Below are 21,133 nucleotides of genomic sequence, written 5' to 3'. Positions count from 1 at the left end.
CATCCTGTGCTCCTGGAGTACTGTATGTGGCGGCGCCGCAAAACGCAGCGTCACTCACGTACAGTACTACTTCCAGTGACGCGGGACACACGCACCAGGGCTCCGGAAGCGTGTCATATCACTTGTTATGGCTAGCAGTGACAAATATGGAACCGGACATTGACCATCTTATTAGCCAAAAGCAGGCCCATAGTTCCCATTGAAATACTGGTCAGTTTGTTGATTTAAATTTACTTGTTCTTTATTTTAAATATTGTATTTGTTCCCGTTTTGTTTTTTTACTTTAAAATAATATATGTGCAGTGTGCATAGGGATTTGTTCATAGTTTTTTTTATAGTCCGGCCCTCCAACGGTCTGAGGGACAGTGAACTGGCCCCCTGTGTAAAAAGTTTGGGGACCCCTTTTATAGAAAGTAGTCAACCAGGTAAACTTACCTTCCGGAAACAACAACAAAAACACCAACAAAAATCCTCTATGTCAGTACCTGTTCAAATACCCACATAAATTAATGATATATATTGGCTTTTTACCAAACAAAACCAATATCAAGAAAGTGGTGATTTTATACTGGCTTGCTTTTGTGATCTTTTGAAAAATCCTTAGATTTAAATGTATTTTAATTTTAAACATGAATTCATTTTCATTGAAAATTAAATTTCCTTATTAGACTTAATAGAGTGATACTTTGTAAGGTATATAAATGTCTAATCACTATGTTGTACACCTGAAAGCAATATAAAACATTTATCAACTGTAACTGAAAAATAAATTTTAAATAATTAAAATTAAGATCTTAAAATTTTCTCTGCTCAAATTATATACAAACTCAAGCATTTAACATAGTATCTGACACTGAAAAGATCCAAAATTATTAGCTCTATACTCTTTTATAGTTTGAACCCATACGGTTAACAGAACAATAAAATATATAGAAGAAAAGAAGCACACACAAGTAGAGAAAAAACTGGCAAAACCAAAATACTGTCAGGGGTTATTTCTCAGTATGGGTAATTCTATTCTACTTTTTGTCTCAGAGTTCAAGCCAAGACCATGCATTTCTTTTGTAATTATGGAAGAAACTAATAGTTTTTAAAATACTCATTGATAATGTCCTATACATAGAGCCTTCTAAACCGTCATGTATTTTACCAGGTTGTTTCATAAGTCTGTGACTTGCCCAGGTAGATGCAGGGGAGCCGGTTTTGCAGTGCGATTTCTTGTGCCCGTAAATGTTTTTTCACAGTCACTGGGTAGTAGGTACCTCCTTTGACAGTAGCATCATTGGCAAAAATCATGCATTCTACTCTGAAAGGCAGAAATTTCATTGGAAAGAGAAGATGAGAGATTTCTTCATAGTTAAAGCCAATTACATCGCATTCTAAGACACTCCAATGTCACCTTCAACTTCTAGTACAGATGACCAATGACAGATACTACTAGACGATCTTATGATATAAAAGCAAGATTGAATCACAGTTCACATACTCATTTCTATAACAGAAAATGATCACTTTTAACAGAGTTATCAGTCCTACATTAGTAGCGAAAAACTAATAACCTACGCCACATTTCATAATTGTTATTTAAATGAAAGGGTCCTAACAAGATAATAATGCTGCTACTCCCTGACTCCCCCCCCAATCCAAATCTCAAGGGTGAGGAAATCCCTCATAATTAACTTCAAGTTTCCATTTAGGGCCTGACCTTTGGTGGCGCAGTGGGATAAAGCGTCGACCTGGAACACTGAGGTTGCCGGTTCGAAACCCTGGGCTTGCCTGGTCAAGGCACATATGGGAGTTGATGCTTCCTGCTCCTCCCCCTTCTCTCTCTCTCTCCCCTCTCTCTAAAAATCAATTAAAAAATCAATAAATAAAATATTAAAAAAAAAGTTTCCATTTAGGAAGGCAATTTGTAAAAATAAAAACTGGCTCATCAACATTATATATTTTGTGCCTGTCCATGTAGTGGCGCAGTGAATAGAGCATCAGACTGGGATGTGGAGAACCCAGGTTTGAAACCCTGAGGTCACTGGCTTGAGCGTAGGCTCACCAGCTTGAGCGCAGGGTCACTGGCTTGAATGTGGGATCATAGACATGGCCCCAAGGTTGCTGGCTTGAGTCCAAAGTCGCTGGCTAAGAGTACGGGGTCACTTGCTCTGCTGCAGCCTCCCCATTCCCAGTCAAGGCATATATAAGAAAGCAATCAATGAACAACTAAGAAGACTAAGAAAACACAAAAAGGCCCTGGCCAGTTGGCTCAGCGGTAGAGCATGGCCTGGCGTGCGGGGGACCCGGGTTCAATTCCCGGCCAGGGCACATAGGAGAAGCGCCCATTTGCTTCTCCACCCCCCCCCCCCCCCCCCGTCCTTCCTCTCTGTCTCTCTCTTCCCCTCCCGCAGCCAAGGCTCCATTGGAGCAAAGATGGCCCGGGTGCTGGGGATGGCTCCTTGGCCTCTGCCCCAGGCACTAGAGTGGCTCTGGTCGTGGCAGAGTGATGCCCCGGAGGGGCAGAGCATCGCCCCCTGGTGGGCAGAGCATCGCCCCTGGTGGGCGTGCAGGGTGGATCCTGGTCGGGCGCATGCGGGAGTCTGTCTGTCTCTCCCCGTTTCCAGCTTCAGAAAAATACAGAAAAAAAAAAAAACAAAAAACAAACAAACACAAAAAGAATCAACACTTCTCATCTCTCTCCTTCCTATCTGTCTGTCCCTATCTGTCCCTCTCTCAGTCTCTGTCAAAAAAAAAAAAGATCATATATTTTTTGTTTTCAAAAGTTCTTCAACATTGCTGCCATATGCTTTGCTAAAAGAAGTTTAAAATACAACATTCATCTAGCTTAAGAAAACAACAGATAATCTTAAAACAGCATATTAAAAATGTATCCTATGCAGGACCTGCGGTGGTGCAGTGAATTAGAGCATCGATCTGGAACACTGAGGTCACCGGTTTGAAACCCTGGGCTGCCTGGTCAAGGCACATATGGAAGTTGATGCTTCCTGCTTCTACCCCCTTCCCTCCCTCTCTCTCTCTCTCTCTAAAAAATGAATTAAAATCTTTAAAAAATAAAAAAAGGTATACAATGTCGAGTTGGTGTGTAGACATCCCAGGTTTGATCCCTGGTCAGGGCACATATGAGAAGTGACCATCTTCTCTCTCTCCTCCCCTTTTGCAGCCAGTAGCTCAACTGGTTAGAGCATCGCTCTGGGCACTAAGGATAGCTTGGCTGGGTCTTAGCATTAGCCCAGATAGGGGTTGCCTGGTGGATCCCTGCCGGAGTGCATGCAGAAGTTGGTCAATCTCCCTTCCTCTCACTTATTAAAAAAAAAAAAATGTATTCTACGATGAGTCATCACTGGTACACTTTCTCAACAAAACCAGTTTGTTTGTTTGGTACCTCAGCCCACAACGAACACACAGAAACCAGGGTGGTGAACACAGGTGTGAGGTTGAGGAAAGTGCTTGGGACTGCCAAGAAACCTGGTGATTAGAGGTTCCACTTAAAACTTGATAGAACTGTGTGTTGCTTATAAAACAATCTTCTTCATATGTATGAAGTTTTTGATACCTCAACTCTATATTCTCTAGAATTCTAAGGTAACACGCATTGAACCCCTGTTGAACAGAGAGCAGAACTGCACACACAGACTCAGGTAGTGCTGGGGTAGATGGGTAGCAGTGCTCACAACATAATAGGGCTCCTCTCCCTTGAGCATCTGTTTTGTTCACCTACATCTGTGGATGAAAAAACAAGTTCTATGGAGCCTCACCAGGCGATAGTGCAGTGGATAGAGCGTTGAACTGGGATGCAGGGGACCCAGGTTTGAAACCCCAAGGTTGTAGACTTGAGCGCAGGCTCACCAGCTTGAGCGAGGGGTCACTGGCTTGAGCATAGGATCATAGACATGACCTCATGGTCACTGGATTGAGCCCAACGGTTGCTGGCTTGAGCCCAAGGCCGCTGGATTGAGCAAAGGGTCAGTCACTCTGCTATAGCCCCCCTCACCAAGACACATGAGAAAGCAATCAATGAACAACTTAGGAGCTTCAACAAAGAACTGATGCTTCTCATCTCTCTCCCTTCCTGTCTGTCTGTCCCTATCTGTCCCTCTCTCTCTCTCTCTCTGGTTCTGTCGAAAAAAAAAAAAAAAAAAAAAGTTCTATGGAACATAATCTCACAGGGTGAACCAATCATAAATTTCAAAGTGGGAAGGTCATGGTGGGTAGTGGTGACCCAACATTTAACTTTTTAGTGAAGGTTTATCTTTGCCTTAAGCAAGCTGCCCATTATTTCTATATATCTAGAAACAGTTGAAGCCATAAACTGAAACCAGCTCAGGAGAGCAGAGAATCTTATGATCCTGTAATTTAATCCCCACCTTGTTTTTTTTCCCTCTAAAGGTCATCTTCCTTAGTACCCTCCTTAATTTCAAATGCTTAAAAGAAGATGCAAAACTGTTACTTTTTGGAGCATTTGTGATCTTACTCCCAGACATGTGTCTTATGTCATCAGTTTGGCTCAAATAAACTCATTAGAATTCTCTACAGGTTTGGATGTTTCTTGCACAGATAGGTTACACATATAAAACTTCGTAATTCCAGCCTGACCAGGCAGTGGCGCAGAGCATCAGACTGGGATGCAGAAGACCCAGGTTCGAAACTCTGAGGAACCAGCGCTTGAGCACGGGGTCGCTAGCTTGAACAAGGGGTCACTCAGTCTGCTGTAGCCCCCTGGTCAAGGCACATTATGAGAAAGCAGTCAATGAACAACTAAGGAGCTGCAATGAAGGATGGATGCTTCTCATCTCTCTGCTTTCTTATGTGTCTCTATCTGTTCCTCTTTCTGTCTCTCTCTGGATCTTCTCTAGTTTTAATAGTGGGACTCCAAAGCCCATCTTCAAAGGTGGGCACCAGAACCAGAGCTTTATACTCAGAGCTACACCATGACTCAGCAATGGGCTGGCACAAGGCCTGTCCCCACAGGGGCTCCCTTCTACTGCAGCTGCTACACTTACAGAATAGGAACCAGGAAAGCCTGCGGCCAGCTCTGAAACAATGACCAATGGCTAGAGCTACACCTCCCCTGTAGGCACTGAGCTCTGGAAAAGCGGAGGAACACACACCAATAACCAGAATCTGAATCCAATCTACTTGTATCAGGCTCAGAATCCAATTGCCTGAGGTCAAATCTGACCTTTGCCATTGCCTTGATCTTGGGCAAGTAACTTAACTCTAATTCCTTTTCCTTATCTTCAGAATATTTATGACAATAATAATACCCACTCTCACTGATCTGTGGTGAAGATTAAGACAACTAATCAGTGCAAATGCTACAGTGTCTGGCAGGGTAACTTCTTAGAAAATGTGAGATCATATAAAAATAAATATATACAAAAACACTCATCTTCTAGCAATCTAGATAGAATTCTCTAAATCTACAGTATGTCTCCAATATTAGCACTTGAGAATACTGATTGCAGGATCCCACCCCCAGAGGACGATTTAGTACCTTTGAGAAACCTGATGACCTACATTTCTAACAAAGTCCTTAAGCAACACTGATGCTACCTGAGGACCACACTAGGCGAGCTACTCCTCTAAGACAGCGGTTTTCACCCTAGATGTGAGGAGATCACCTGTGGAACCTGGAAAACCACACAAGCCAAGTCCACCTGGAGATTCTAATTAAGTAGGGAGATCTGGGTTGGCTCCTGGGATCTTTGCTAGGGTTCCTTCCCTTCAATTTTTGTCCCTAAAGCACCACAAATGGATCTAATACATTCCTGTATAGGAAGCTGCAGCCCTATAAAATATCAATAGCATAAAACTTGCATGCTGCCCTGGCCACATAGCTCAGTCGGTTGGAGCATCATCCCAGAGCACGGAGGTTGCCGGTTCGATTCCAGGTCAGGGCACATACAGGAGCAGCTCAATGTTCCTGTCTCTCTCTCTGCCCCTGCCTTTCTCAAATAAATAAATGAATAAATATTTAAAAAAAAAAAACTTGCATGCTAAGATACAAAGCAGTGAGTGGTGGATGCCGTGCCTTGTCAGTCTTGCTGACTCTAGATGTAGAGTGTCAGTAGAATACTCACCCTGATACTCTCCCAATGCCCGTAATAATGCCACCTGCAGGGACCTCCTCATTTCCATATAACTGGTAACCGGCAAACTGGGATAACTCCAGAAACGGAGACCTGAGGGAAAGAAAGGATGTTGTCTGAAATAATGTCATTTTTTATAAAAAAGCATAAACAATTACACATAAAAAAATTTCTCTTTAATAAACCAGGGTTTCAAATGTGTATATTTTATGTAAAATCTATAAAAAAAAAATCCAAAACAAAATCTAGCATCACTGTTTTAGGGAATTGTACGGTATAACCATACAATAACTAGGTACTATTTTAAAAGGTGTTTAAGAATGTGTTTACTAATATAGAAAGAGCATCGCACCTAAAACTTATGTAGCACTTACTGTGTGCCAGGCTCTCTTCTAGAACTTTTAGAAATCTAACTCATTACACCTAAGAACTACCTTCTCAGGTAGATCCTATTATAAATCCCATTGACTGATGAGAAAACTGAAACACAGAGACTGTGTCACTAGTAAGTAGCAGAGCTGGCTTTTTTTTTAACAATATTTTTTTATTATTAATTTTCATGCAGTGACATTGATAAATCAGAGTACATATGTTCAGAGAAAACATCTCCAGATTATTCTGACATTTGATTAGAGCTGGCTTTTAATAAGCAATCTGGAACCAGGCTTTTAACCACTGATGTATTTTAGCTCTTTCTTAAATGTTCAAAATACAGTAAGAAAGAAAAAAAGAGGATTAGAATACCCATATATTGTATGATTCCATTTTTCTTTTAAAAAATTTTGTATTAATAATATACATACTAATGAAAATGGTCCAATGGTTTAGAAGGATATATACTAGGTGTTAGGAGACTTTCTCTCCATTTGGGAGTGTGTGCATGTCATGAAAAAATAATTTTGCAGTCTTTCTGTTCTCTCCAATCCTCCACATCCCACTAATCCAGTCCTTCAAGAATTCCTATTGGGTTAGTCTGTCACGACAATAGCCTCAGAACCTGACATTCTCATCATTTCCACTACTAGGAAGTAGTATCCTAGTCCAAGTCGCCATCATGTCTGTCCTGAAATACTGCCATAGCCCACTAAGTGGTCTCGGTGCTCCCAGCCTTGCTGCCTGCAGTCTACTCACAACACAGCAGCCAGAATAACTCTTTTCAAATGTAAATTAGAGCCTTGGCTGTATAGCTCCATTGGTTAGAACATCGTACCAACACCCAGAGGTTGCTGGTTCAATCAGATTGATATTCCTCTCTCTCTCCCTCTCTCACTAAAAATCAATATATACAAATAAAATAAAAAGTCAGATAGAGCATAACAGGCTCCTGTTCAAAATGCCCAAAAAATCTTCCTATTTCCCAAGGTAAAAGCCAAAGTTCTTCTCCTGGACTAAAAGGTATTAGGGAGTTTGATCCCATTTCTACTACTCTCCTTTTCATGCCCTCTACCCCAACCATACCGGCCTCCTTGCTCCTCGAGCCCACCAGCACATCTGGCACATTCCCGCCTCGGGGCCTTTGCACTGGCCATTTCCTCTGCCTGCAAAACGTTACCCCAAGATATTCACAGGGTTATCTCTCTTTACTCATTCAAATCTAGGCTCAAATGTCACCTTTTCATTGAAGCCTAACCTAACCACCTCACTTAAAACAGCATCTTTACTTCCATCTTCTCCTGACTCTCCCTTTCTTCCTCACGGGACAGTTACTACTTTCTACATACTATAAAATACTTGATGTTTGTCATTTATTTTCAATCTTCTCTGCTACAATGTAAACTCCAGAGGGCAAGGATCTTTGTGTACACTGTCAACTGATGTATCAAAAGGACCTGGAACAGTGCCGGACACACAGTAGCGTCTCAATGAACATCTGTTATTGAAACTTAGGATAAGATTGAGCATTTAGCCTGACCAGTGGTGGCGCAGTGGATAGAGCATTGACCACAGACCCTGAAGTCCCAGGTTCTAAGCCCCAAGGTCACTGGCTTGAATGAGGGCTCATCCGACTTGAGTGAGGGGTTGGTACCCAGCCTGACTGCTGAATCATCAATGTGATCCCATGGTCACTGGCTTGAGCCCAAGGTTGCTGGCTTGACCAAGGGGTCACTGGCTTGGATAGACCACTCGGGTCAAGGCACATTAGAGAAGCAGTCAATGAACAACTAAAGTGAAGAAACTTTGAATTGATGCTTCACATTCTCTCTCCTTCTGCTTTGTCTCTCTAAAAAATAATAATAGGCCCTGGCCGGTTGGCTCAGTGGTAGAGCGTCGGCCTGGCGTGCAGAAGTCCCAGGTTCGATTCCCAGCCAGGGCACACAGGAGAAGCGCCCATCTGCTTCTCCACCCCTCCCCCTCTCCCTCTCCTTCCTCTCTGTCTCTTTCTTCCCCTCCTGCAGCGAGGCTCCCTTGGAGCAAAGATGGCCCGGGCACTGGGGATGGCTCCTTGGCCACTGCCCCAGGCACTAGAGTGGCTCTGGTCGCAACAGAGCGATGCCCCAGAGGGGCAGAGCATCGCCCCCTGGTGGGCAGAGCGTCGCCCCTGGTGGGCGTGCCGGGTGGATCCCGGTCGGGCACATGCGGGAGTCTATCTGACTGTCTCTCCCCGTTTCAAGCTTCAAAAAAATACAATAAATAAATAAATAAATAAATAATAAAATCATTTTTTTACAAAGCTCTCTGAGAAAAGTCCCATGGAATGGAGAACACTGAGTTAGCACTTGGGTAGATACCAACCCTGGGTCCAAAAGACCATCGACTCTTTCTCTGGCCAGCAGTTTTCCTCTTGATATGTGGAGCTGTCTGGCTTTCTCGCTACCTCCTATGATAAAAGCAAGATTAGATTAGACTGACATGCTATAAGGTGTCCTTTTAATGCCTGTAAAATATAACACTTAGTCCAAAATAGAGAGCTTTTAGAAGTTAAACATATCTTGTAAAATAGCTAATTTTTCAGGTCATTCACTCAACTTACAAGCTGCCAGTTTTCTGGAGTAAACAAACAGGTGTTTTTCCTTTTTAAGTCAGTCTATCCCTATTATAATATTATTGGCTATAACTATGTATGGTGTCATGTGGGTACAACACTTTTAAAGAGGATCACTTCATAAGTTATATAAAAATTTAATCACTATGCTGTACACATGAAACTAATACAAAGTTAAATGTCAAGCACAATTGGAATTTTTTTTTTAATTTAAAAGAAGAGCAAAAATAAAAAATAAACTAAAATGAATCTATTCCAAATTTCACAGCATTTTATACATTTTCTGAATTCACTAGTCATTACTTAAAGAAATAACATAATGTTTTCTCTACAGCTCATGCAATGCAAAGGCTGCCTCAACTGTACCACACGTATTAAACAGCTACAACAAATACCCAGCACTGTGCCACGTGAAATTTGAAAAATTCCTACCTTCACGTGGACCAGGTAAAAGTATTATTTTAGACATGACTTCCATGACAGCACAGTAAAACTTATCTAACGGTGCCATTAGTGACCTATGACTTTGTCTGCTGTCTCCAAACAGAAGAGAGTTAAACACCTTCCTTATACAGCAATTACAACGTCCTCTTTTGTTAGTATCTTGACTCAGAGGTTGTCTCTGGTGTTTCCTGATGTTGCTCCAGATAAAAAAAAAAAATTACAATTATTTTATTTTTTTCTGCACCACCCCACACCCCAAAATCACAATTATTGAAGAGTCTGCTGAGCTAACCTAATGAAGCAGCTTGAGGTGGGCAGCGCACCAAACCTCACCCACCCCGAGGGCTGCTGGGCTCCAGGTCTGAATAGCAAAGCAAACTCTCCCCAAACCAAGGCAACTGATCAGAAGGATCAGACTGTACTTCTACTATGCTGATTTGCACTGTTGCCCAAGAATTTCATCTTAACATATCCTTTGTCTAACGAAATGTTTAACTATTTAAGAAAGCTATTTCTTTGTTTCTTTAGGTGTGAAAATAGTTCATATCTATTTCAAACAAGCTTCCAAGTATAGCCTTATTTTTCAAACCAGGACTCTTTCCTCTATCTAAGGAGATTATTTCTGCTAAAGAGATGGATTTTTTTTTTTTTTCTGAAGCTGGAAACGGGGAGGCAGTCAGACTCCCGAATGCGCCCAACCGGGATCCACCCGGAATGCCCACCAGGGGGCGATGCACTGCCCATCTGGGGCGTCGCTATGTTACAACTAGAGCCATTCTAGTGCCTGAGGCAGAGGCCACGGAGCTATCTTAAGCGCCCGGGCCAACTCTTTGCTCCAATGGAGCCTTGGCTGTGGGAGGGAAAGAGAGAGACAGAGAGGAAGGAGAGGGGGAGGGGTGGAGAAGCAGATGGGCGCTTCTCCTGTGTGCCCTGGCCGGGAATCGAACCTGGGACTCCTGCACGCCAGGCCAACGCTCTACCACTGAGCCAACTAGCCAGGGCAGAGGTGGATATTTTTAAGATTAAATCTATCTTAAGGTTACAAAGAAAACATTATACATCTATAAAAATGAAAATAATTCTGAACAGAAGCAACTTAGTTACACATGGTAGAATTATATCAAACCGTTTTTATCTTTTCTCGCAACCACAGGGAACTCAGAGTTCCCTACTGAGCTGGCTTTAGGGGTCTGAGGTGGGAAAGGAGGGAAGAAGGGGAGGAGGCAGGACTGCCAAGGGGCAGGAGAAACTTCTGGGATGGACATGTTCATCACACTGATTGTGGTGATAGTTTCATGGGTATATACATATTGTAGTGGAATAATCCATTGCATGGCCTTGGATGGGAACACAGCCAACAAGAAAAGAATGTTTTGCCAAGAGAATTGTTTTGTGACTTGAAGGCAGGTCACTGAAACAGGTCTATGTGACTGAAGGCAGTTGCTGGGCTTTTTCTCAGTAAAACATTCTCATAAGATTTCTGTACCTTCCAAGGTTATCCCTTGAGATAAAGAGAGGAATGTTGTGGAAACCATAGAAACAATAGCAATTAATGCCTTTTGATATTATGTTGTTATTAAGCTATCATGCAGGTGTACTCCATGTATCTTTAAGTTACGCTTGAAGTTATGCCAATTTCTCAGTAAAAAGCTTTTTGAAGTCTTGTGAATAAAAATAGGACACAGCGCAAACTCAGGGCCATTTGCCTGAGTGAGCAGTGGTCCTTTGCTAGTCCTTGATGATTTCATCTGCTGATCTCTCTCTCTGCGCCCCCGACTCACAACAACAACATACATGTCAATACTCAAATTGTACTCTTTAAATGATGTGGTTCATTGTATGTAACTTATACCTTAATAAAGCTGTTGAAAAATACAGAAACAGTGAAAGAAAAATGAACCTAAAGCATCGCAAGGTTGGCCAGGCCTTGGTGAGGGTCTCTGGAGAGTCAGGTGACGTCAGTGCCCACTATGGGGCCAGCAGGGGTAGGGGTGGCAGGGGAGGGTGGGATCACAGAGACACAATAGAAATGTTTAAGCACTTAAGACAGCCTTCTTCTTAATTCTGCCTACAGTTGAATCTGCAATTTGGAACAGCTAGTGTGCAGGACAATAGCTGGGAATTACACTGTTGTCCTGAGACAAGTCTTTGTTGTGGACTTTGGATTGGCAAATCCTGCGGGGACAGAACACTGCCCCTGCAAGCACTGATAGGATTGTTTAAAGGAAACAGCTGATCCCTATGGTCTTTTCCCTACATACCTGAAAGGTATTAGTTAATTAGCCTTCTCTGCACCTGAACCCAGGCTCTGCTGATTTGCTTGATGAGCAAAGAGACCAATAAATACGATGAGGCTGCAGAGAGCTGGGCTCTCAGTCCTAGAGGCTGGGAGTCTCCTGTACCCATTTTTTCTGTATGTTGTGTCTTGTGTGTTTTTTCAAAAGTACTGCAGCGCCCTCCTTTTGTGCACACCCACTGCCAAGCTAGTTGCAGCAGTAGTGAATTCTAGTTTAATTAAGAAAATCCAGAAAGAGGGCTATCCTGATACAGTCTCAGATCACAGAATTAAGCTTCTATGACATTTAAACTGACCGAGGATATATGGACCACAAATAGCTCGACACAGGATATTAGTTTTCCAAGGACTATTCTGAAAGATTTTGTGTTAATTATCTCCATTCCCACAGACTCAGAGCCAGAAAAGACTGTTTCCTTCTCTCCCATTTACCATACTGCATCATTTTGATACATACGTTTTGTTCACATTTTAAGATCCCCGAAATCAGGACTCAGTTTACAGCATCTTTCTATCACTGTCAGCAGCGGGCGATCGAAACACCACTAGCAGCCTCTGCGTGCACAGCGTGCTGCTGTGCTGAAACAAATCTTAAGAAGCCTCAGTTCAACAATCGATAAATATGAATTTCTACTTTTCCCCAAATAGTAGAAGTGCTACACGAGCAGGGGAAGGGCCAATAGGAACCAAAATAAAATGTCTGCATACCACCAAATCCACAAAAGCTTAATGCTACTAGTTTTTCCCAAAATCAATAACTATGAAGGGATATCATAATGAAAAGTGTGAAAAATAATACAAATGGACGCACTACCATTTCAGACAAACTGCCTTGCACATCTTATTCCTCAAACTTCAGAATGTTAAAACTGGACAAAACTACCTTGGACTGGACCTAAGGCAGCACTGTATTCCTAACAAGTATTTGCAAAACAATCGAGAAAGCAGACATGACTACTGGACTGAAAACTAAAAGCATTCTTTAGACTTATCATCAATCACTATGTTAGCTTATCTACAGAAATTCCTTCCTTAGTGTATAAATACTCATAGAATTCCTTCACTTTCTATTCATGTAATTATTCCACCTAACTTTCCCATAAATATACTATCTTCACCTCCTAACTGGAACACTATAGTATTTGGGTTCTGGCCTGAATCAGTGCTTCCGGAATAGCTATTGTTTTGGATCTCAAATAAATGCTTGTTGCTTCTCACCTTGGCCTTTTATTTTTAGGCTAACAGCTGCATAAACTGAAGAATAAATAAGGGTTTACCAACTTTACCTCGTCTTATTTTCTGAGCTCGTTCATGCAGTTGCTTTACTAGTGCTTTCATCTGTTCATAGTTTTCCTAAAATAAACAAAGAAAATTATATTAGAAAGCAATTATTTTTTCCACCAAAATAAGGGTTAAGAAGAATACCATGTGCCTGCCCCATGTGGCTGCCACAGTGGGCGGGCCACCCCATCCAGTGGTCTCCATGCTAGGCCATTCCGTTGTACGGAAAGATTAATTCCTGCCTTTAGTGTTGCTCAAGCTCTTCACTAAGCCACCCCTCTCTGGTCCATCTACCCAAATTGTACCCACTTTTAAAGGCAAAGGTAGTTCCATCCCATCACCAACACCACTTCTGGTCACTCCTACTCATTTTAACACCTTTCTTCCTAAACATCTACTGAACTTAACTGATCTCTATTTGTTTTTCTATTTTCAGAAATACAAGCCATACAGTCATTAATTTTTAAGGGTTAGAATGACATCTTATTTTTTCTGTGCCCTCTATAACTATTTGAGGAGAGGGATTCTACCAACGCGGAATTACTTCCTTACTGACAAATTACACTTAAAAACAAAGCCCAGGAAAAAGGTGGGTCCTACTGACACATTACATTTAAAAACAAAGCCCAGGAAAAAAGTGGATTCAATTTTATATTTAAAAAGAAATAAAACTCTGTGGTAACATGTTTAGAAATTTTCTACAGTAATAGACAAGAAAATATAAACAATAAGAAGTGAAAAAAGAGCAGAGAAACTAAGTTTTCACCTTTCTTTTTTTTTTCTTCTTTTTTTTTTTTTTACAGAAACAAAGAGTCAGAGAGAGGAATAGATAAAACAGACAGACAGGAACAGAGAGAGATGAGAAGCATCAATCATCAGTTTTTTGTTGTGACACCTTAGTTCATTGATTGCTTTCTCATATGTGCCTTGACCATGGGCCTTCAGCAGATCGAGTAACCCATTGCTCAAGCCAGCGACCTTGGGTCCAAGCTGGTGAGCTTTTGCTCAAACCAGATGAGCCCCTCCCCCCTCAAGCTTGCGACCTAGGGGTCTTGAACCTGGGTCCTCTATATCCTAGTCCGACGCTCTATCTACTGCGAGGCTCTATCTAATGCACCACCACCTGGTCAGGCTCACCTTTCATTTGTAAATTTTGTTTAATCAGCACATTACTTTAAAACAATATTTACGTAGCTAAATATTTTTGAAAATTCAGTTTTTCCTGTTAACGCATTTTGTTCTCTATAATGGGATTAATATATCTGATGATTTAATTCCTTTCGCATGACCCCTTCCAGCTATTCAAATTTAGATGAATTCATCTGAATGATACAACTCCAATCCTACTTTGTTTAACATTGAGAAAGGGTTTGTTTCAGGGATATCATTTGGGTCTAATTCCCAAGTAAGCCCCTCCAATCACTATAACATACTTCTCCTGCTCATTCCTGTTTAGCTCAACAGCACTAGGGAGGGAAGGAATAGGCAGGCTGCATTAGAGCAATTAAAGAGGGGCGTTCAGCAACCCTTAGTGTGGTTTGTTGTCATTGCTGTTAACTTTCTTTCATGCAAATTATCAAACATATACAAAAGCAAAGCACTAGTATGATGAAATGTACCCAATGCACTTCTACAACTATCCATACATGGCCAACGTTGTTTCCTTTATGCCCCTACCCTGAATTATTTTGAAGAAAATCCTAGATATAACACTTGTCCTGTAAGTATTTCCAATTCTCCAAAAGATGAGGACCACTATCGCCTATCACTAATCTGTTAATATCCTCAAATGTCCAATTAGTAAAGATTTTTTCACAACTATCAGATATATTTGTTTTTTACAGTTTATTTGAGTAGGATCCTTGGGGAGGTCTACATACCCACACCGGCTGATATGTTTCTGAAGGCTTTCCTAAACTATAACTTCTACCATCCTTTTTGTCTTGAAATATTCTATTCGTCCCATAGAATTTTCCCACAGAGCTAAATGCATCCCCAGTGTCCTTTCCAAGTTCTTCCCTTGCAGATCTAGAGACAATGGGATTCTGGTGGGCCTTTAGTGTTTTATTCCTTCTCCCCCCATACCCATCCCGCATCCTACCTGCTGTCTCCTGCCAACTTTGCCAACCACAGCCCCAAAGTTCAGAGCTGATAAAAAACAATTCACATATAGAGAAAACAAGTAATTATTTAAAGAGCATATACACTGCAGGGTACAACCACTGCAGCCAAGACATTGCCCAATTTAGAAAGCAGCAATCAAAGCTAAAGCTGGTTATGCAAGAAATCTTTACCCTAGCCAAGCTAGCCTCCCATTAAAAAATAAGAAAACTGTCACTACCAAGCCTGTCTGAAGCACACAGTGGTCGGAGAAGTGAGGGCCAACATTACATTACTGGTCTAACATGAGTGACTAGGAACATTAGGCAGGGAGAAACTGGATTGTGGTCACAGCCCCTTTGTGCCATCTTCCATCTAAGGCCATCTGTACCCCTTTTATGGGTTGTTTTTTCTTTTTGGGTTTTCTTTCATTGTGTTTATGTGTTTTGCATCAGTTTATCACTTGTAGCCGAAAGTCCCAGGAAATATGGGTGCATCTAAGTGAAATCTTTTAACATCTAATATAATTTAAGAAGAACACACCTACTCTCCCATGCTGTTATTTTTATCTGTGGCAGACTATATTAGCTGCTTATCCACATCCATTCTTCCGGTCTTCCTTGATGATAGAACCTCAATTTTACTCAAAAAGGCAACAAGCCTAGCTGGAAAATTAATATATATCCTGGAGTTATGTAGACAGGTGTGGCTGTGTGACTAAATTCTAACCAATGAAATATGGGCAGAAAGTAAGACTTCTAGAAAGGCTTTTTTAAAAGAGCACAAGAAAAAATATTTTTAAATAACAAAAAAAATATAATAAAAATATTTTTTAAATGGCATGCAGTCCTTGCCGGGGGACACAGTGAAGAAAGCATTGTCCTGGTGCACCAAGATCGCAGATTTGATCCCTGGGTCAGGGCATGTACGAGACGCAATCAATGAGAGCACAACTAAATGGAACATCCAAGTGGAACACCAAGGTCTCTCACTCTTTCTTTCTCTAAAAAATCAATAAATAAATTAAAAATAAAGAAAGAGGGCAAGTAGATGAGGTTGTCCTTTTGGAACGCAGACATAATAGTTGCGTTCCAAGTATTAATAGCTCAAGCAAACATCTGAGACCATAAGGAAAACTGTATTACTTGTTCAAAATTCTTCCTTCCCTACAACTCTTGTCAAAGTTCACTGTGAGATATCACCCCATCACACAATCCATGACTGTGTTCCTATTACTTGTTTTGTTCAGTGGATTGTGGGCAAATGTGACAGTGTACTAATTGCAAGCTGAGGCATTAAAAGTGACAAGGTGTTTCCATTCTCTCCCCTGCTGCCCTGGCTTTCCATTATGAGAGAAGCATTCCCCCAGTAGCCAATGCTCCTTCAGTTTGGTCCTGGAATAAGAAACAAGCAGAGCAGACCTGAATCCAACGCACTGCTTACCGTAACTGCTACCATGAGCTCACAGATTCAAGAGCAAAAAATAAATACTTGTTATTTTGGACAATGATATCTTGGGACTGTTCAGTACATTGCATTACTGAAAGAAAAGTTAGTTAAGGCCCTGGACAGTTAGCTTAGTTCAGGGGTTGGGAACCTATGGCTTGTGAGCCAGATGTGGCTCTTTTGATTGCTACATCTGGCTCACAGACAAATCTTTAATAAAAAAAATAATAACGTTAAAAATATAAAACATTTTCATGTTTTACAATCCATTTCCTACAGCCCATGTTCATGGTTGTGGGTGGTTAGAGCCAATCACAGCTGTCCTCTGGGACAACACTAAATTTTTATTGGATAATGCCTAACATACACGGGTCGTTGTATGGCTCTCACGGAATTACAATTTAAAATATGTGGCGTTCATGGCTCTCTCAGCCAAAAAAGTTCCCAACCCCTGGCTTAGTTGGTTAGGACATCGTACTGATACACTAAATTTGAGAGTTTAATCCCTAGTCAGAAGCACACACAAGAATCAACCAATGAATGCAAAAATAAGAACAAATCAGTATTTCTTTCTCTCTCCCCCTTCCTCTCTCTCTCTAAAACCAATAAAAATAAAATTTAACAAAAAGCTGGCTAGCCTGACCTGTGGTGGCACAGTGGATAAACCACAGTGTTGATCTGGAATGCTGAGGTTGCTGGTTCAAAGCCCTGGGTTTCCCTGGTCAAGGCAAATATGGGATGATGCTTCCTGCTCCTGACCCTACCCTTCTCTGTCTCTCTCCCCCCCTATACCCCACCTCTCTAAAATGAATAAATAAAAAATTTAAAAAAAGAAAAAGAAAAAGCTGGCAAAATACAGATCATGAGATGACTTTGAGGAGAGGAGGTAATCATCAGAGTTAGTATTTTTTGAGGGTTTATTTATTATTGATCTAAGTAGTAACTAACCATCCTGATAACTCTTTAAAATAACCACAATTACACTGCTCACAAAAATTAGGGGATATTTTATAGCTTCATATACGTTCTGAAATATCCCCTAATTTTTGTGAGCAGTATATTAATGCTATTATACAGATGAGGTGACTGAGGCTCAGAGAGACTAAGGATATACTCCAGGATCACTCAGCCAACAGGTGGTATAGCCAGGATTTAAACCAAAGGTCTCGACCTCCAGAAACCACATCCTACTCTGCCTCTTCTGCCCAATGATTGGGCCACTGTTAACATTTAGCTTATTTCCCTTGAGGTTTTTCCCCCCTATGGAAACACATCGTTAGATTTTAACATACATAAAATACAGAGCAGTGCTTTTCCCACCACACCACGGCTACTTCCCCATTCTAATTACTGGTGCACAGACTGGACCAGAACATAAAACATCTACACAGAGAAAGAAGTTACATTCTCAGGCCCACATTCCTTAACCCCTAGCTAATAGCCACCTTCAAGAACGTGGGCCCGCACCTGATGTCAAAAAGGTGGCAGACCAGAAAGCTCTAGGCCAGGGGTCCCCAAACTTTTTACACAGGGGGCCAGTTCACTGTCCCTCAGACCACTGGAGGGCTGGACTATATAAAAACTATGAACAAATCCCTATGCACACTGCACATATCTTATTTTAAAGTAAAAAAACAAAACGGGAACAAATACAATATTTAAAATAAAGAACAAGTAAATTTAAATAAAAAAACTGACCAGTATTTCAATGGGAACTATGGGCCTGCTTTTGGCTAATGAGATGGTCAATGTGCTCCTCTCACTGACCACCAATGAAAGAGGTGCCCCTTCTGGAAGTGCGGGGGGGGGGGGGCGGATAAATGGCCTCAGGGGGCCAAATGCAGCCCGCGGGCCGTTGTTTGGGGACCCCTGCTCTAGGCCCTCATTCTTGAACGGAGACATTACAAAACAACCAAAAACTCGCTCAAGTTTTCCAGAGAAAACAGTCAAAGGCCTATAGAAACCAGGAGAACACCCAGACAAGAAGCAGTCATATTTAAATGGCAGGAAGTCCAGCTGCCACAATGCTGCCATGCTGAGATTTTACACCTTACCTACTTTCACACCTTACCAGATAGCCTGCAAAATGAAATCTAAATGTGCCTTCTGCTGGCAAGGTCCTCCATTATCTGACCACATAATCTCATCAATCGACACCCTAGCCATGACTTACAAATCCTCGCACCCACTGTACATTTTCACAACTTAGTGCCCATGTTCCTGTAACTCCCTTATATTCTATAGTCTTTTCTCTCATTCTCTACTCTGACCTGCTCAGCTCTTACCCATCTAAGTCCAACTTATTCATTCTTTCCTGTCTGTACCTTTCTGTTATCACCTTTCCAAGCTTTAGACACCCCTTACCACCGTGCATTCTAGGTACCTTTCTTGTCCATCCTCCCCACAAGATTATGATCCCATTTCCACAAAGCTATACCAAATACCTAAAATAGTGCCTAGACCACAGTAACCACTTAATGTTCCTGAATTAAACATTCTCTCCTGACCTCAGGAAACCTAAAAACTTTTGGAAGTCTCCCATTGGATATTGTTTTTCAGTCTACTGATTTTCTTTCAATTTCCCTGTTTTTCCAAGGGCAGAATGTCCTTAAAATGTCTTCTCTGGATGCTATTTACACAATTCAAATGTTATCTGAATGAACTTAGAAACCACTGGACAGAATAAAATGTTCCAGCTCTGACAGTTCAGAAGCTGCAAGTTGTTTCTGTGACCTTATAACAACTCCTAGTTCCAAGAAAATCCCTTCAAAGATACTGTGGGAGAAGTATTTTCTATTAACAAAACCAAATACTTAACTAAAGTCTGATAAGCACAACTTCCAAGGTTACCTGTCCTGAGCCAGTGGTTCCCAAAACTGGCTGTCACCAGGCCCCGAGGACTTTATTAACCGCGTGAACACCGGACCTCACCCAGAGACCCAAAAGGTTCAGGCGGGGCCCGAGTTCCCCAGCGACAATGTTAACCACGGTTTTGAGAACCACTGATTTCAAAGATACTAAAACAAACGAACGAACAAAAACAGTGCCAAAGCTAAAAGTAAACTAAAATGTATTTGGGAATTTGTTTTCAATCTTCACGACCCTAGTGCATCCCAGAATCATGGCTGAAACTCCAGCTCTTAAAACGTGTCCACCTGCCTCGTAGACCGGATACACCTAGTCCCGCGGGCCCGGCACGAGCGACGCGAGGGAGGAAACCAGACTCCGCTCGGGGCTCCCGGCCCGGCCGCTCGCCCGGCCTACCTGGTACACGGCCGAGCCCGAGTCCGGCTGGGTGCCCAGCGCCGCCACCGAGTCCCCGTGATAGGCGCGCGGCCGGGGCGCAGCAGCGCGGCCGCACCGCCACAGCGCCGACCTCAAGGCGGCCCACATGACGGCGGGCCCACAGAGAGGAGGAAGCACGAAAGAGCCGTTCTCCCACAGCCGCTACTGCCTCCTCTCTCTCCCGGCTTGGGATACGGATCAGCCAGAGGCCCGCAGCCCCACGCTGCTTTAAACACCCCAGTTGTCAGGCCAGCCCTGGCACGTGCTGAGAACCTCGCCCGTGATTGGTGGGGACTGCCCAACTCAGCCAATAAGGGACAGCGGGGCGGCCCGCGAGACCCGGTCCTGTCGCGAGTCCAGAGCTGAAGGTCGGGCCGTCCCGCCTCCTCTGGCACCTGGTGGGTTTTCTGCGGGTGAATTTTCTGGAGTTCCGTCTCAGTTCATTTTCTCTGAGGTTTCTTCATCCCCGCTAACAGAAGGGGTATTCCAAAACTTGAAAAAGCCCGTTGTTATTTAAGAGCTGGGAACTGAGCAGACATTCCGCTTCCCTAAGGAAACTCTTTAAAGGAGATACTCATGTAACCAAACTTTCTTACTCCCCTTCTGCGTCAGGTGCTCTTCCTGTACTGGGGATGCGGTATAGAACAAAGTGCCTTCTTCATTAACGCGGAAAGATCATAAACAAGTGAGCAAAAATATAAATTCGAATTGTTTTAGGCTGCAACTAAGAGATACGATTTAAAGCACTTGAAAATTTGCCTATAACAAATCTGGGCTTTCTCACAATCCCTCACCCACTGGATAATGAGAAAAAAATTAGTCTAGTTAGGGTTTGCTTTTTTTTTTTTTTTTAAGAGAGCAGAGAGAGGGACAGATAGTGACAGACAGAGAGGAAAGGAGAGAGATGTGAAGCTTCAATTCTTAGTTCATTAATTATTTTCTCTGAGGTGCCTTGAGTGGGGTGGAGGACTAAGTGGAAGTCGGGTTGTGGGGTGCAGGCGTGCTCTAGCCCAGCTAGTGACCCCTTCCTCAAGCCAGCAACCTTGGGCTCAAGCCAGGGACCTCAGGGTTTTGAACTGGGTTCCTCTGCGTCCCAGGACTGCGCCCCATCCACTACACCACCTCTTGATCAGGGCCACTTAAGTCTTGGATTTAATTTTTGCATACGGTATTAAATAAGGGCCCAATTGTATTCTTTTC

General features: G+C 42.3%; 1 protein-coding gene across 3 annotated transcripts in view; it reads right to left on the bottom strand.

The window, feature by feature from the left end:
* LOC136400275 (methylcrotonoyl-CoA carboxylase beta chain, mitochondrial) overlaps positions 1-20,165 on the bottom strand; it is a 170,278-nt gene extending 150,113 nt beyond the window's left edge. For all 3 annotated transcript variants that reach the window (XR_010750279.1, XM_066376650.1, XM_066376665.1), the window contains exons 1-5: positions 19,913-20,165; positions 13,108-13,174; positions 8,832-8,916; positions 6,090-6,191; positions 1,179-1,306 (exon numbers count right to left, since the gene is read on the bottom strand). Coding sequence is in view for 2 of the 3 variants with exons in the window: in XM_066376650.1 (XP_066232747.1) it covers positions 1,179-1,306; positions 6,090-6,191; positions 8,832-8,916; positions 13,108-13,174; positions 19,913-20,041 (511 nt within the window). In the remaining variant the exon portion in view is untranslated. The remainder of the gene's footprint in view (positions 1-1,178; positions 1,307-6,089; positions 6,192-8,831; positions 8,917-13,107; positions 13,175-19,912) is intronic.
* Positions 20,166-21,133: the final 968 nt, after the last annotated feature.

The sequence above is a fragment of the Saccopteryx leptura genome, chromosome 1 (assembly GCF_036850995.1).
Source record: "Saccopteryx leptura isolate mSacLep1 chromosome 1, mSacLep1_pri_phased_curated, whole genome shotgun sequence".
Taxonomy (NCBI): domain Eukaryota; kingdom Metazoa; phylum Chordata; class Mammalia; order Chiroptera; family Emballonuridae; genus Saccopteryx; species Saccopteryx leptura.
Note: the sequence above shows the minus strand (reverse complement) of the source record. Positions and strands in the feature narration are given on the sequence as shown.